Source organism: Dufourea novaeangliae, unplaced genomic scaffold (genome assembly GCF_001272555.1).
Source record: "Dufourea novaeangliae isolate 0120121106 unplaced genomic scaffold, ASM127255v1 scaffold165, whole genome shotgun sequence".
Taxonomy (NCBI): Eukaryota; Metazoa; Arthropoda; class Insecta; order Hymenoptera; family Halictidae; genus Dufourea; species Dufourea novaeangliae.
The window spans coordinates 648,233-660,736 of NW_015374045.1; the positions used below are offsets into that span (position 1 = coordinate 648,233).

Below are 12,504 nucleotides of genomic sequence, written 5' to 3' on the forward strand. Positions count from 1 at the left end.
ACCAATTCAAAATAGGTAATACATTAATAATCAGTTCATTTTTTGTATTTTTATTTTTATACAACAATATTGTTTGTGTTATTGATTGTTTTATACAAGATGTATATCTAAAATAAAATTTTCTATACATTAACACCTGATAGATTGCTATTCAATGTATTGGAGATTTATGTATATGGTATGGCTTATGCATCTCTAGGCACATGAACTTCAACAGTAGCTTCTGTTACTAGTTGTTCTGTGACAACAGAAACTGTTGATTCTGGTCCTTGATTTATTATATTATCTAGAAATTGTTACACATACTATGAAATTTCTAAACGAACGTGTTAAAAAGGTATTTGGATTCTTACCTCCTGCACATTCTTCATCACAATTGAGTAACTTCTGTCTTTTATGAAATCTTGCCAAATTCAGTTCTATTAGTTTGGGACCAAATATCCAATATCCAATGCACCCTCCCAATATAATAGCAATATTAACATATACATTATATGTCATAATAGCCAACATTAAAATATAGCCAAAAAGTGTGTGTATAAACCAATGAAACACTTGAAGACACCACATGGACCAACTCATACTAAGAAAATAATACTTTCTATTACAAATGCAATAGTTGTTTTTTTTTTGTTTAAAGAGCAAAAAAGAATATCATATACCATTGTAATGAGAACTGTTTTCCAATAGACCTCGAAGATAATTTGGATAGCAATGACGAATTTTCTGATGTTCCAGCTCTTTTTTCTTGCATACGAATTACATTATTTTGCTGTATTTTAATCTGTAAAATCTTCATACCCTCGTATAATATTGCAAGTGCAGTTAAGCCCACACAGGTACAAATAAAGCTAGGGGTTGTGACTACATTATATCCTGGTAACAGAAAGCTACCTAAGTTGTCTCCAAACCAAAACCACATATGCATCTATAAACAGATAGACTCAATATTAAATTAATGAAACATTTGTAGAAATAAACAGTTCACTTTATGCGTACCGTAATCAATGTTAATCTTTTGCAACATACAGCTATGTTAAAGATAATCACTCAAACTGATAAGAAATGAATGTATTATTCGTTTTCCACATTCTGCACTTCACCTAGCCTTACCCAATTATTCATTAATGACTAAACTGTACATAATTTACAGTTCAGTGACAGTGTACTGAGATTACATCTTAAACTTCGTAAGCATCTGTACTTTAGGCTTTATTAATTTACTCTTGTGTTTATTCCTATTACCTTGCAATAGTTTTTTAAACATAACAATAAAATCAAGTAAGACCTGATATCATATTTTGGAAAAACCATGCAAACGAAACAAACAATGACACATCAGGAAACTTAACACAACACCACATATTTATGCGAGTACCATAATCGTACTGTGATCAAATGTGGACCGTGCAATTGCATGCTTAAAAAAACAAAAAGTTGCCTCTGCTTAATTTGTCAGTATCGCATTGTTTGAAGTTGCTAGGAAGTCGCATCATCACGTGACTGCAAAGTGTAATGTGCAAATCCGTTTAAAATTTTCATGAACCCGTAACCAATTCTCGTGCAAGCCGAATGAAAATTAAATAGTGAAATCGTTACAACGTTACAACGTTTGTCTCCGTCATTTCTAACGAAACGTACGGGAAAATAAATTATAAAAAGATTCACAGCCGAAACAGTGCATACAGAGCGCATCGATCGTTCATTGGTCAGTACAGCGGACAAACGATCGTTTATGAAAACTATCCCGTAAGCGAGGCGAAAGATCTTGGTCGAATCGATGACTGTTCGTCATTCCAAAAATTGTAACGATCGTAATCGAAAGGAGGTTTTATCTGGTCGAGTGGATTAAATAAAAGTATCGTGCCATTTACAAGAAAGGGCCGTAAGGTGGCGGATACGGTGAAGCACGACAGCGCTACCTATATCTTTGGGACAAGCAAGCGTGGCTAATCAAAGCACTAAAAGGTAAGCCGTAAGGGCTGTTTATTTTTGGGTTTTTGTTCGTCCTGCGAGGCTTTTTCTCGAGTAATGCGCTTCCTGGCTGTGTCGGACTGTACATCGTGCTTGAAAATCAATTGACGAAGCAGCAATGACCACGGAAACGTAGGTGAATTCGCCGGACAGATCGTAACGTCGAGCATCTTGCCTAGTAAAGTGAAAACTCCATTTGCTCTTCCCCCTCACTCTGTACACCCCCCCCCCCCCCGTGTCGTTCTTCTCGTTGCCGCCTTTCTAACCAATTGCCAGGCGTGCACCTTAGCGCCGACGTTGAATATATGTCTCTGCATAATACACCTAGAGATATTCGAGAACTTTTTTGCGCACGTATCATCACGCATTTTACACACGCGCGACCTGCGCCCTTTCAACGCGGCGGTCCTCTCTTTTAACAAAGAGGAAGTTTTCTACCGTTGTTACTTCGTCCGCAGGAAAATGAGCAGCTCCGAGGAGGTATCCTGGATTTCGTGGTTCTGCACCCTCCGTGGCAATGAGTTTTTCTGCGAGGTAAGTAAGACCATCACATCGTGGAATCATCTGTTATTTCTCGCACGTACTTCTCCCTCGAAGTCCGTCCGTTTCGCCGAGGTTAAACATGTTTTGCACTGTTTATTTTCATGATACGGTTTCCATAACCGCGTCACAAATTTAGGTGAAACACGTATCGTTTCTACCGATATACAGTGCACCGATGATAGTAAGTTTATTGATGTTTCTTATGTTACTTGCGGAAATTAATACAACGTTTTTGCAGGTTGATGAGGATTATATCCAAGATAAGTTTAATTTAACTGGACTAAATGAGCAAGTACCACATTATAGACAAGCTTTAGATATGATACTTGATCTCGAGCCGGGTAATTAATTATTAGTATGTGGCCAGTATAAATATCAAAATTATTTCAGAATCCTACTGTGTTAATATAGATGATGAATTGGATGGACACCCGAATCAAACAGAATTGGTTGAACAAGCAGCTGAGTTACTTTATGGGCTAATTCATGCCCGTTATATTCTTACCAATCGAGGCATTGCTCAAATGGTTGAAAAGTATCAATCCGGCGATTTTGGTTTTTGCCCACGTGTTTATTGCGAATCTCAGTCCATGTTGCCAATAGGCCTTAGTGATGTTCCTGGGGAGGCAATGGTGAAAATTTATTGCCCCAAATGTATGGATGTATATACACCAAAAAGTTCACGGCATCATCATACCGATGGAGCATATTTTGGAACTGGATTTCCACACATGCTTTTTATGGTTCACCCAGAGTATAGACCAAAACGTGCAGCAAATCAATTTGTACCTAGGTAAGACACAGAACATGTTACAAATAAAAGCTAGCATTATGTTTTAAAATATAAAAAACAACTTAACATGAATACTAATGCATTGCAGGTTATATGGCTTTAAAATACATCCTCTAGCATATCAGATGCAGCAACAATCGGCGTCAACGTTCAAAGCACCGTTGCGGGCTCTTAATAATTATAACAATGGAAAACGTTAAGAGCATTACAACATAGTCCAGAACATTTTTTTTTCATTAATCATACAATTCCTGATTTCGTCCCTAAGAATTAAATGAAATATTATTTTTTATATCGCTCTTTATACATCTTAGCAAGGCTCTGAAATATACTGTTCGTTTCGTTCAATTACCGATTACGACATTAAGCGCAACACTCTATACTTTTCGGGTTTTCCACGGTATTTATAGTATGCCGAAAAGATTAAAGAGTGATATATTAAATTTCTAATGCTCGTTACGCGCCGTGCTCGTCTTTATTTCAATTTTAGTGGCAATTTTTCTTTCATGTTGCAAATTATATGTGTATCGTTACATCCAGTCTTGTCCATTAAAGCAAACGATAAAATGCATACTTAGGATAATTACTAGAATATAAGGGAACAGATGTTTGTTTAGATGAGTTTTGCATCTCCGAGATTGCTGTCTACTAGTTATTGCGCGTAATAATGGTCACGGATGATTGATCGAAAAACGGAGGAACAGATAGCATCGGATCCTGATTATTCGGACAGAGGAAACGATACATGAATTGAGAATTTGTTAAATATAATTTAATTTAATTAAGACGTAATATTAACTTAAACTGTGGAAGAATCATTTCATTTATACATGATTTATCTTAATAAAGCTCAGATGAAAGATATGGAGTAAGATTAAAAGCAAAGACTGCACAATGTTCTATATAATCTTCTTTATTGCAGCAGTTCTTGTCGGTCTTATGTGCAACGTTTAACGATCGGAATGGAAATTCCATACCATTTCTGAACACTATATGTATCTAACATAGGCAGTGTATATTTTAATATAGAGAAATAGGAATCATTAATACAATGGTTTTTGTATTACAATTATTATAAGTGTTCAAAATTGTTGTCTACATAAAATCAAATAAGTTATGTGTCATTAAACTTATCACTTAATTTTTTAAGAATTCTATTTAAGCTTTAGACATTTAAAGATACTGTTTGCAAAAAAAGAATGACAATATTTTCCATTATATCGTTTATTAAATTCTGAGAACATTTGAGACATACGCAATTTTGTATTCTTTCAATGTATATTTCCAATAGCATATTTTATTCTTGTATAATATTAAATACATGGATTACAATTTTGATCGAATAAATAAAAGTATCAAATATTTTAAAAATTAATTTTTTCAATTAATATAAAATTTTAACTGTAAAATGTACGCAGTTTTGAAAGAAGCTTGGTTCAATAAATTAAGTTGTAACATGCATTGGAAGCAGTAACGATTTATAATATTTTATTATATATATTTCAAACACTAGAGTTGTAATATAACATTATACATGATATCAAAACCATTATTTTTATATTAATATAATAAACTGCATCTGACGTATGCGCCGATATAAGTTTCTTAAATATCCCTAGTCCACAAATTTTTTGTGGTGCAACACTGTACGAATTGACCAATCAGTGTACACCTTTAGATTTTGAATTTGATGACGTAAACAGAAGACCAGTACGATACAAATCAAACAGTCTGGAATCACAAAAGTCAACTTTGTGTTTCTATCAACGTGTTGAAGAAAACAAGGGGTACTTTTTCATATTCAGTAAAGTAGATAACTTTACAGATGCGTCTTTCAAGGATCTGTTTAACATCAAAGTTGAAGTGATTTTGATAAGCATACTTACGACAATGCTTTCGGAACAACAAAGACCAAGTAGTTCTCGAGAGTTTTTAATAATTTTTAAGAAAGAAGAACCCCTTGAATAATTAGCAATTATCATTTAAAATAAGCTTGATATCTTGGCTTGATATTGTACTGTGCCTGTTAGAACCACGATTCTTCCTGAGATTACTTAAACAATTAGTGTGGATTGTTTATATTTTTAAAGGATGTCGAATCTTTCGACAAATGGTAGGGCTGTTATGAGCAGCATGGATTATCAGAATCACACGAACTCACGCCCAAAATTTCAACCGATACGTGTAAAGGAATTATTACATTTTTATGAAAGTGATGATGATGAGAGTGAAGATAAACCACAAGATTCTGATACTGAATCAGATTCCGACGAACCTCAGCCTTTATCTCAAGATGATAGTATTGAAAATCAGTCGAATAAGTCGTTAACTTTACCTAAAACAGAATTTGATAATAATGTACAATCAACTTCTGAAGCTTTACCACTGACTGCAACTAAGAACCTTGTTGATTCTTCTTTAGTCTATAACACCAAGGAATGTCATACAAATAATGTAACTGCAGAGGTACATGTCTCCATACATAATAATTATAATACTGTAGATTCATACGATAATAAGTACAAAGATTTAAGACAAGATAATCATAGAACATGGTCTATCAATGTAGAAGTTGATGCAGATACTAAATGTGAAACTAATATGACACAACAGTGTTTAAAATCATCTGAAAATGACCATAATGCAAAAAATGAGAAACATGGAAAATGTGAGCAATCAAGTCATACTCAATTACATTGTGAAAATGCTTTTGCACAAGAGAAAACATTTCAGAGTGAGCATAAAACTAAACATGTTGCTACTGCAGATATTAGAACAAAATCAAATGAAGAACAGGCTTGTAAAAGTGACCGTCAATCTATGAATAAATATAATTCTTGTAAAGTAAATGAACTTGAATCTTCAGTTTTTGCATCTCAAAATTTGGAAAATTTACAGCAACCTGGAACATGTACGTTACAGAATACAAACATGAAAATGGAAATATTAGACACAAAGGCAACAATAACTAAACATAAAACACACCATGAAAATGTTTCTTCTAATAAATCAGACAGTGGTACACTAATAAATTCCTCTGAACAGTTGGCAGTAGAAACACCTATGAAACATGTATCACATGGTTCTTCACGTCCAGATCCATGTTTCTCTCGTAGAAATATTGTTCAAACACCACAAAATAAACTGTCTGATGTATCAAAGGGTCTTGGATTGACACCAGTTACAACCTCGTGTCACTGGATGCAAAGTAACATTAAACAAACTCCATTGCAAAGTACAAATATTAACTACAAAGACAGTATGCAGACACCCAAGAATTCTATTTACTTTGCTACAAGCATGGTAAAACAGGAAACTCCAAGGTACACAATTCAACTACAATATAGACATTAATTATAATTTTTTATACAAATAAATATTTAATTGTAGGTATTTGAGTACAGAATGTAAAGTAAGACAACCTTTAGCAGATACAGGAAGCTTTACACATAATAATATCTCAAACAGACGTTTGCTACAAGGATCACAACTCTCCAAAGTAAATGAAAAAACACCTAAAGTTCAAGATAAATTGTCTGACAAAAATTTAAACCACCGAACAAGTATCAACAGACAAATACTTGAAGCATCAGAAAATCCTGCACAATTCTTCAAAGTAAATGAAGAAATGCCTAAAGTTCAAGATAAATTATCTAACAAGAATTTAAGCCATCGAACAAGTGTAAATAGACAAATACTCGAAACATCTGAAAATCCTACACAATTGGAATCAGATGTTAATGAACAATTAAAGGAAAATAAGTATCCACATGGAGAGGATAAAGAAACAATGGCACAGAAAAAAATATCAGCTCATAAACACATTACTCATTCTAATGAGGACAGCAAGGATGCTTTGAAACCTGTATGCAATGATCCTCAAAATCAGTATCCAGTGGCGAATAATCAAAGTCAACAGCAACAATCAAACAGAGCTGCAGGTACTGCGGCAACTGTACAGTTTTCCATGCCATCTAATGTTCCCATATCAAAACAAACCAGAACTGTTTTTGTAAAAGGAAAAGAGTATTTGATTTTGGGTTCGCTTGGTCGGGGAATGAGCGGAGATGTTTTAAGAGTGCAAGATTTAACTTCTCTTGAACTATGTGCCATTAAGTGTGTTAATCTTAATCGTATGGATAAGGATTCAGCACAAGGTTGTTTAGAAGAAATATCAATGCTACATAAATTACAAGCACCGTGTGTTGTTAAAATGTTTGATTAGTAAGATATTATTTATCAAATACATAATGACAGACACACAGAACAAGCACAGAAGCATTCACATTCGAGTTTTTTGTTGTAGCGAAATTAAGTATCCCATGGTGTATGTGGTAATGGAAATGGGGGATACAGATTTCAGTCGTCTTCTAAAAACGATGTCGCAAGAGAGACATATTCCTCTTACAATGATTCTTTATTATTGGACAGAAATGTTAACAGCTGTTAAACATATACACGATAATGGTAAATATCTTAGCAGATGAAAATGATTCGTTTATTATGTACTTTTCTATTTTTCCAGGGGTAATTCATTCTGACCTGAAACCTGCAAATTTTTTATTAGTAAAGGGAAGACTAAAGCTTATTGATTTTGGAATTGCTTCCAGTATGAATGCAGACATGACGTCTGTTGTAAAAGACTGTCCCATAGGTACTTTAAATTACATCAGTCCAGAAGCTCTAATGGACACAGGAGGAAATTCAGATTCTCCCACTCACAATGTTAAATACAAAGTATAAAAATTAATTTTGCTAAATTAATAACGATTACAACGACCAAATAATAATATGCATATGTTCCTTTGACAGATTACTTTCAAGTCAGACGTGTGGTCGTTAGGATGTATATTGTACAGTTTAGTGTACGGTCATACACCGTTTCACCATATTCGTTCACAATGGGCTAAAGTGAATGCGATTACTAATCCGAAACCAAACATCTCCTTTCCTGCAACTTTGCCAGCGGGAGAGGGTGATAAAGTTATATCTTCGCCACCGATTTTAATTGATGTGATGCGCAGATGTCTTCAACATGATCCAAAAACACGGCCAACAGTGGCCGAGCTTTTGCAAGTAGAATATGTACCTACTACACAAGGACGTAGATTAACACAAATGCCAAACATTCCAGCAAACCTTTTGGTGAAAATAAAACACGCATTACACGAAGATGAATGGCGACAATTAACACGGGTTTGTGAATTTTTTTTACACAATACATTGTATTATAAACAAAATAAATTTTTTTATACAAAATTTTGTTTACCACATATAATGCACATAAGTAAAAATATTCGAACAATTAGAAATAACGTGTAATTATTTTTTATGTTCCAGGTTCTGGAAAACAGACGGCATACATAACACTATCTTGATTAAGTACTGCTAATTATGTACATAAACTTTTTATACATAACAATCGGCAATAATACGTAGGGTGCTTATTTAAGTGTATTATAGTAAGGGATTTATTTGAATACTGGTTTAAAATATAAGATTGTATCATGACACAACTCTGTATTGTAGAATCCACGGATGCTTACCTGTATGTTACTTGTCAAGCAGATATCGCATATTCCAAATGAAACACGCGTGATCTATTAAATTAAAATATCTTTCATTTTATTATCACACATTCATGCATACAAACGACTCCATTTAACATAAGCAATAGTATTCACAAGCAGCCATTGTGCTAGATAACTGCATGATTGGAATCTAAAAATATATATCTACAGGTTGCTCGTGAAAGAATGTATTCCGAATCAATTCCTTTACAATTATTTTTAGATTTCAAATAATACAAAAGTATGCAATATCTTCGTATTACATTTTTGTGTTCTTAACGTATAAAAAAAACGCAGAAACTTCTTCGTCGTTTCCTTGGCGTTTTCTTGCTCATTGAAAGTACAGTTTTCCTTTTAATAGCAGTGCGTATTGCACGTTATGCATACGTAATGCATAATACAAATATCGTCAGTCAGTGCATTGCCGTTAACTGCCAATACTGCAATAACCTTTCACCTTTCGGCAGAGTCATCGAATCGGGCCTTTCGAATGTTAGCATGATATCTTTCACTTTACTTTTTAATTCCCGATCAAATAAGTGACCTCCCGTACGTTCTAAAGCCGATGCCATATCATACTCGACAGACGGAAGTGGTTCCCGAATAAAACGCGCAGCGCTAGCGATACTTGGTATGATGTGCCACTGTAGGGCTTTGATTTCCCAGAGACTACTAAGGAGTGCATTACTTAACAATGGATCTCGTTCTTCCATTAGGAACGGGTCGCCGGCACCGTTACTTTCTTCCGTTGGAACTACTCCTCCTTGTGGATGATCAATGAGACGTTTTAAACCAGGATGCCTAAGTAGGAGATTCCCAACAAATAGTAAAATAATAAGAATATCTTCGGGTGGTGCGACAAGAGTTAAACGCGCGAGTCGTTTGGCGAAGGCAGCAACTAAAGCTTCTGGTAAGTGCCTGGAAAATAAGTACGAATACAATCGGTGATTCCGATATGAATTAGGAAGAGATACCGCAAATACTCACGTCGAACTAAGGAAAAGATCGGACAAATAAAACAAACGAGCTTTGTACTTTGTGTGAAAGATTTCTGGTTCGAACATAGAATAAAGTTTGGTAAAAATATTGGGGTATTCCAAGTTGTGCTTGGTAACCAGTACAAATACACCTTGTAACGCAAGTAAACCAATAGGTCCATCTGCATCCATAGAGTCCATAAGGAAGTCTGTTAATAGAACAGGCTTCTCTAGATGTGACATCACTCGTTCTAGAAGAACTATCAATAACTGTTTGTGCAACTGTGGAGTCAATTCCCAATGCATAACACAAACCCAGACTTTGTTAAGTGCACGTCTAGCTCCTGCTTGATCCCATACAAAGGGTTTAGTATCTAATAAAAGAGAATCAGGAAACATAAAAGATGTAATTAACACATGTGCAAAAAAAAAAGAATAACAAAAATTTCTCTACCTTGCTGTGACCCACATAGTAAATTTTTATATTCAGACATGCCAAATTCTGAAACATAAGTGAAATATATTATATACTATATTCAATAGAATCTATACATGACTTTAGTACTTTATAATTTATACCAGGAGTTTCCTTTGGCAATGGCAACTTGTGTATAAGCTCGAGTAAATTTTTTATGTAAGCTTCGTGTGGTTGTCTTTTTGGAGTCAACGAAGGAAGACATTTCCATGTATAATAAAGGGCATCAGGGTATTCTATGATTTCTTGAAATCTAAATATTAAACTGGTATTGTCTTTCTCTGGTGAGAGTAAGCTCATCAGGATAGGTTTCAACCGATGTAGTGGAAAGTAATACCCTAAATTCCCAGTTGGTTCCAAGGGATTCTTTCCTTCCTCTGCCATAAGTTTAATAGCAGTAGTGAGAGCTTGTAGTTGAATAGCAGGTCGACATTTCTCTATCGACAATAATATTTTCTCCCATATTTCTTCATAACAGTTTCTCAACCAGTTGATGTATCTTGCCTCCGGACTTGGCTCTGTTTCATAAATCTTATGGAAAAGCTGTCTCATATTTCTAAGTGTTTACGAAACCGAAACGTTAAATTCTTTGTTGTCACGCATCAATTTTGTGTCCATACAAACATTTTCACAAAATATAAACGCGTGGACTGTTCGTGATGGAATGTTCATCGAAAAATTTGGAGGGTGATATACGTGTTGTCAAACATCGAACGACAGGAGAGTATCGAAATATTCGGACGTACCTGAAATCGTGAGCGTTATTGTACGTTCAAGATACATATCGCCTCTTCTTAAGACCTCAACAAACATCGTCTCTATCGTGAGTAGACACGACGAAGTGGATTCCTGACGGGGGTGATCAAAAGTTTTAATAAGCGACATAACCTTAGAAAATTAATATATTCGTTGATTAGAAGTGATTTTAAAACTCGAACTTACGTCCCACTGAACTATTATGTCTACTAGATTGTTCGCGTGCTTTCTTGAAGCCAGAAACTCTTGTGCTTTTTGCCTTAAAACTTTCGACGACATCTTCTGGCTGGAAGAAGCGCCGGGAAGATCTGCTGCATCCGCCATCGTCGTCCACGGAAAATTCGGTAATGGCAGATGATATCGCGGCACGTCGTGGACGTGTTCTCTCGTCTTCTTATTTTTCGTCGTAATCACTGCACTGTGTGCTGTTAAAGCCTGGAATATTGGAAAATTTAAACCGCGAGACTGTGATCCGAGTCTACAGTGTAAGAGAAATCGATAACGTGTGTCGCTAATGCTATCCGTACCATTTTTATCGTTTGGTTAACGTTCTCAGTTTTGTAAGACTGATTGTCGATTCATATAAACATATATCATACGTATAAGTATAGACGATTTTGAAGTTTTTTTTGTCGCAGGGAGTTGTGGCAACGTGTGTTTTCCTTCCACGAGTGTGTAAACAAGAAAGCTTTATTTCTTACGACTGTAATATAACGACACCCTGTAAGTAAATATTGCACATTATTCTTACATTTGTATATAAATAGCATTCTGTATATATTTTTGAAAAGCATTCGTATAAAATGCTACATGTCGCGCTATTGAGTACATGTTTTCCAGTAGTTTAAATTGTTATACCTCATTTGTTGTTATTGCTGGTTTATAACCTGTGAATTCGATATTGTTTTGACATTGAGTCTTTTGGAATGAAAGTCATATGGTTTATGTAATATAAAAAATACTATATTATATAGTCATTCAGTAGACACAATACTATATTAAATAATTATTTATTTTACCTATTTGGACAAAATAGAAAATGCTAGAAGTAACATGTAATGACCGTCTTGGGAAAAAAGTTAGAGTAAAATGTAATCCAGACGACACGGTAGGTGATTTAAAGAAACTAATAGCTGCTCAAACTGGAACACATTGGGAAAAAATTGTTTTAAAAAAATGGTACACCATTTTTAAGGATCACATAAAACTACAAGATTGTATCCTTTTGAGATTAAATACACTTTTATATTGTCATACAATATCATAAAATTTATAACATATTTTCCTTAATTTAATAATTCAGATGAAATTCATGATGGCATGAATTTAGAGCTTTACTATCAATAAATAATTAACAATTACTATTACACAAATCATTGTTAAATATAAACACAATAATAACAATAAAAATCATTT

At 34.4% G+C, this 12,504-nt stretch overlaps 5 protein-coding genes across 8 annotated transcripts; 3 read left to right on the forward strand and 2 right to left on the reverse strand.

Moving 5' to 3' along the window:
• Positions 1-93: 93 nt before the first annotated feature.
• On the reverse strand, positions 94-1,040 carry LOC107189627 (probable low affinity copper uptake protein 2). Its single transcript, XM_015578196.1, has 4 exons — positions 1,000-1,040; positions 663-928; positions 354-583; positions 94-286 (listed from the first exon to the last, which is right to left on the reverse strand). The coding sequence occupies exons 2-4, from the start codon at positions 926-928 to the stop codon at positions 186-188; spliced, it is 597 nt and encodes a 198-aa protein (XP_015433682.1). The 5' UTR covers positions 1,000-1,040; the 3' UTR covers positions 94-185.
• A 431-nt stretch (positions 1,041-1,471) lies between these two features.
• Positions 1,472-4,223, forward strand: LOC107189596 (casein kinase II subunit beta). Of its 4 annotated transcripts, none has more exons than XM_015578158.1 (5): positions 1,472-1,968; positions 2,433-2,508; positions 2,756-2,858; positions 2,908-3,310; positions 3,399-4,223. In XM_015578158.1, exons 2-5 carry the CDS (start codon positions 2,437-2,439, stop codon positions 3,508-3,510), a joined length of 690 nt encoding a protein of 229 aa, XP_015433644.1. In that variant the 5' UTR covers positions 1,472-1,968; positions 2,433-2,436; the 3' UTR covers positions 3,511-4,223. The 4 variants fall into 4 exon arrangements, with proteins under 4 accessions (XP_015433644.1, XP_015433646.1, XP_015433642.1 ...); XM_015578160.1 differs by having other exon boundaries at positions 1,947-1,968; positions 2,929-3,310; XM_015578156.1 differs by lacking the exon at positions 1,472-1,968 and adding an exon at positions 1,981-2,106.
• A 1,036-nt stretch (positions 4,224-5,259) lies between these two features.
• Positions 5,260-8,779, forward strand: LOC107189594 (serine/threonine-protein kinase SCH9). Its single transcript, XM_015578153.1, has 7 exons — positions 5,260-5,731; positions 5,924-6,633; positions 6,701-7,534; positions 7,617-7,777; positions 7,836-8,047; positions 8,123-8,506; positions 8,651-8,779. The coding sequence occupies exons 1-7, from the start codon at positions 5,402-5,404 to the stop codon at positions 8,675-8,677; spliced, it is 2,658 nt and encodes an 885-aa protein (XP_015433639.1). The 5' UTR covers positions 5,260-5,401; the 3' UTR covers positions 8,678-8,779.
• An 84-nt stretch (positions 8,780-8,863) lies between these two features.
• On the reverse strand, positions 8,864-11,431 carry LOC107189641 (nucleolar complex protein 4 homolog B). The gene is made up of 6 exons (XM_015578225.1): positions 11,275-11,431; positions 11,079-11,181; positions 10,437-10,850; positions 10,312-10,359; positions 9,868-10,231; positions 8,864-9,798 (listed from the first exon to the last, which is right to left on the reverse strand). Exons 1-6 carry the CDS (start codon positions 11,410-11,412, stop codon positions 9,294-9,296), a joined length of 1,572 nt encoding a protein of 523 aa, XP_015433711.1. The 5' UTR covers positions 11,413-11,431; the 3' UTR covers positions 8,864-9,293.
• A 138-nt stretch (positions 11,432-11,569) lies between these two features.
• LOC107189591 (ubiquitin-like protein 5) lies at positions 11,570-12,473 on the forward strand. The gene is made up of 4 exons (XM_015578152.1): positions 11,570-11,648; positions 11,727-11,811; positions 12,125-12,305; positions 12,392-12,473. The coding sequence occupies exons 3-4, from the start codon at positions 12,128-12,130 to the stop codon at positions 12,433-12,435; spliced, it is 222 nt and encodes a 73-aa protein (XP_015433638.1). The 5' UTR covers positions 11,570-11,648; positions 11,727-11,811; positions 12,125-12,127; the 3' UTR covers positions 12,436-12,473.
• Positions 12,474-12,504: the final 31 nt, after the last annotated feature.

Coding starts and splice junctions, on each gene's coding strand:
- LOC107189627 (XM_015578196.1), bottom strand. CDS start 928: ATGCATATGTGGTTTTGGTTTGGAGACAACTTAGGTAGCTTTCTGTTA. Junction 584..662: donor AAACAGTTCTCATTACAATG/GTATATGATATT, acceptor TTATTTTCTTAG/TATGAGTTGGTCCATGTGGT. Junction 287..353: donor TGATGAAGAATGTGCAGGAG/GTAAGAATCCAA, acceptor AACAATTTCTAG/ATAATATAATAAATCAAGGA.
- LOC107189596 (XM_015578156.1), top strand. Junction 2,509..2,755: donor GCAATGAGTTTTTCTGCGAG/GTAAGTAAGACC, acceptor ACGTTTTTGCAG/GTTGATGAGGATTATATCCA. Junction 2,859..2,907: donor GATACTTGATCTCGAGCCGG/GTAATTAATTAT, acceptor AAATTATTTCAG/AATCCTACTGTGTTAATATA.
- LOC107189594 (XM_015578153.1), top strand. CDS start 5,402: ATGTCGAATCTTTCGACAAATGGTAGGGCTGTTATGAGCAGCATGGAT. Junction 7,535..7,616: donor GTTGTTAAAATGTTTGATTA/GTAAGATATTAT, acceptor TTTTTGTTGTAG/CGAAATTAAGTATCCCATGG. Junction 8,507..8,650: donor AATGGCGACAATTAACACGG/GTTTGTGAATTT, acceptor TTTATGTTCCAG/GTTCTGGAAAACAGACGGCA.
- LOC107189591 (XM_015578152.1), top strand. CDS start 12,128: ATGCTAGAAGTAACATGTAATGACCGTCTTGGGAAAAAAGTTAGAGTA. Junction 12,306..12,391: donor TCACATAAAACTACAAGATT/GTATCCTTTTGA, acceptor TTAATAATTCAG/ATGAAATTCATGATGGCATG.
- LOC107189641 (XM_015578225.1), bottom strand. CDS start 11,412: ATGGCGGATGCAGCAGATCTTCCCGGCGCTTCTTCCAGCCAGAAGATG. Junction 10,232..10,311: donor ACTATGTGGGTCACAGCAAG/GTAGAGAAATTT, acceptor CTCTTTTATTAG/ATACTAAACCCTTTGTATGG. Junction 9,799..9,867: donor GATCTTTTCCTTAGTTCGAC/GTGAGTATTTGC, acceptor CTTATTTTCCAG/GCACTTACCAGAAGCTTTAG.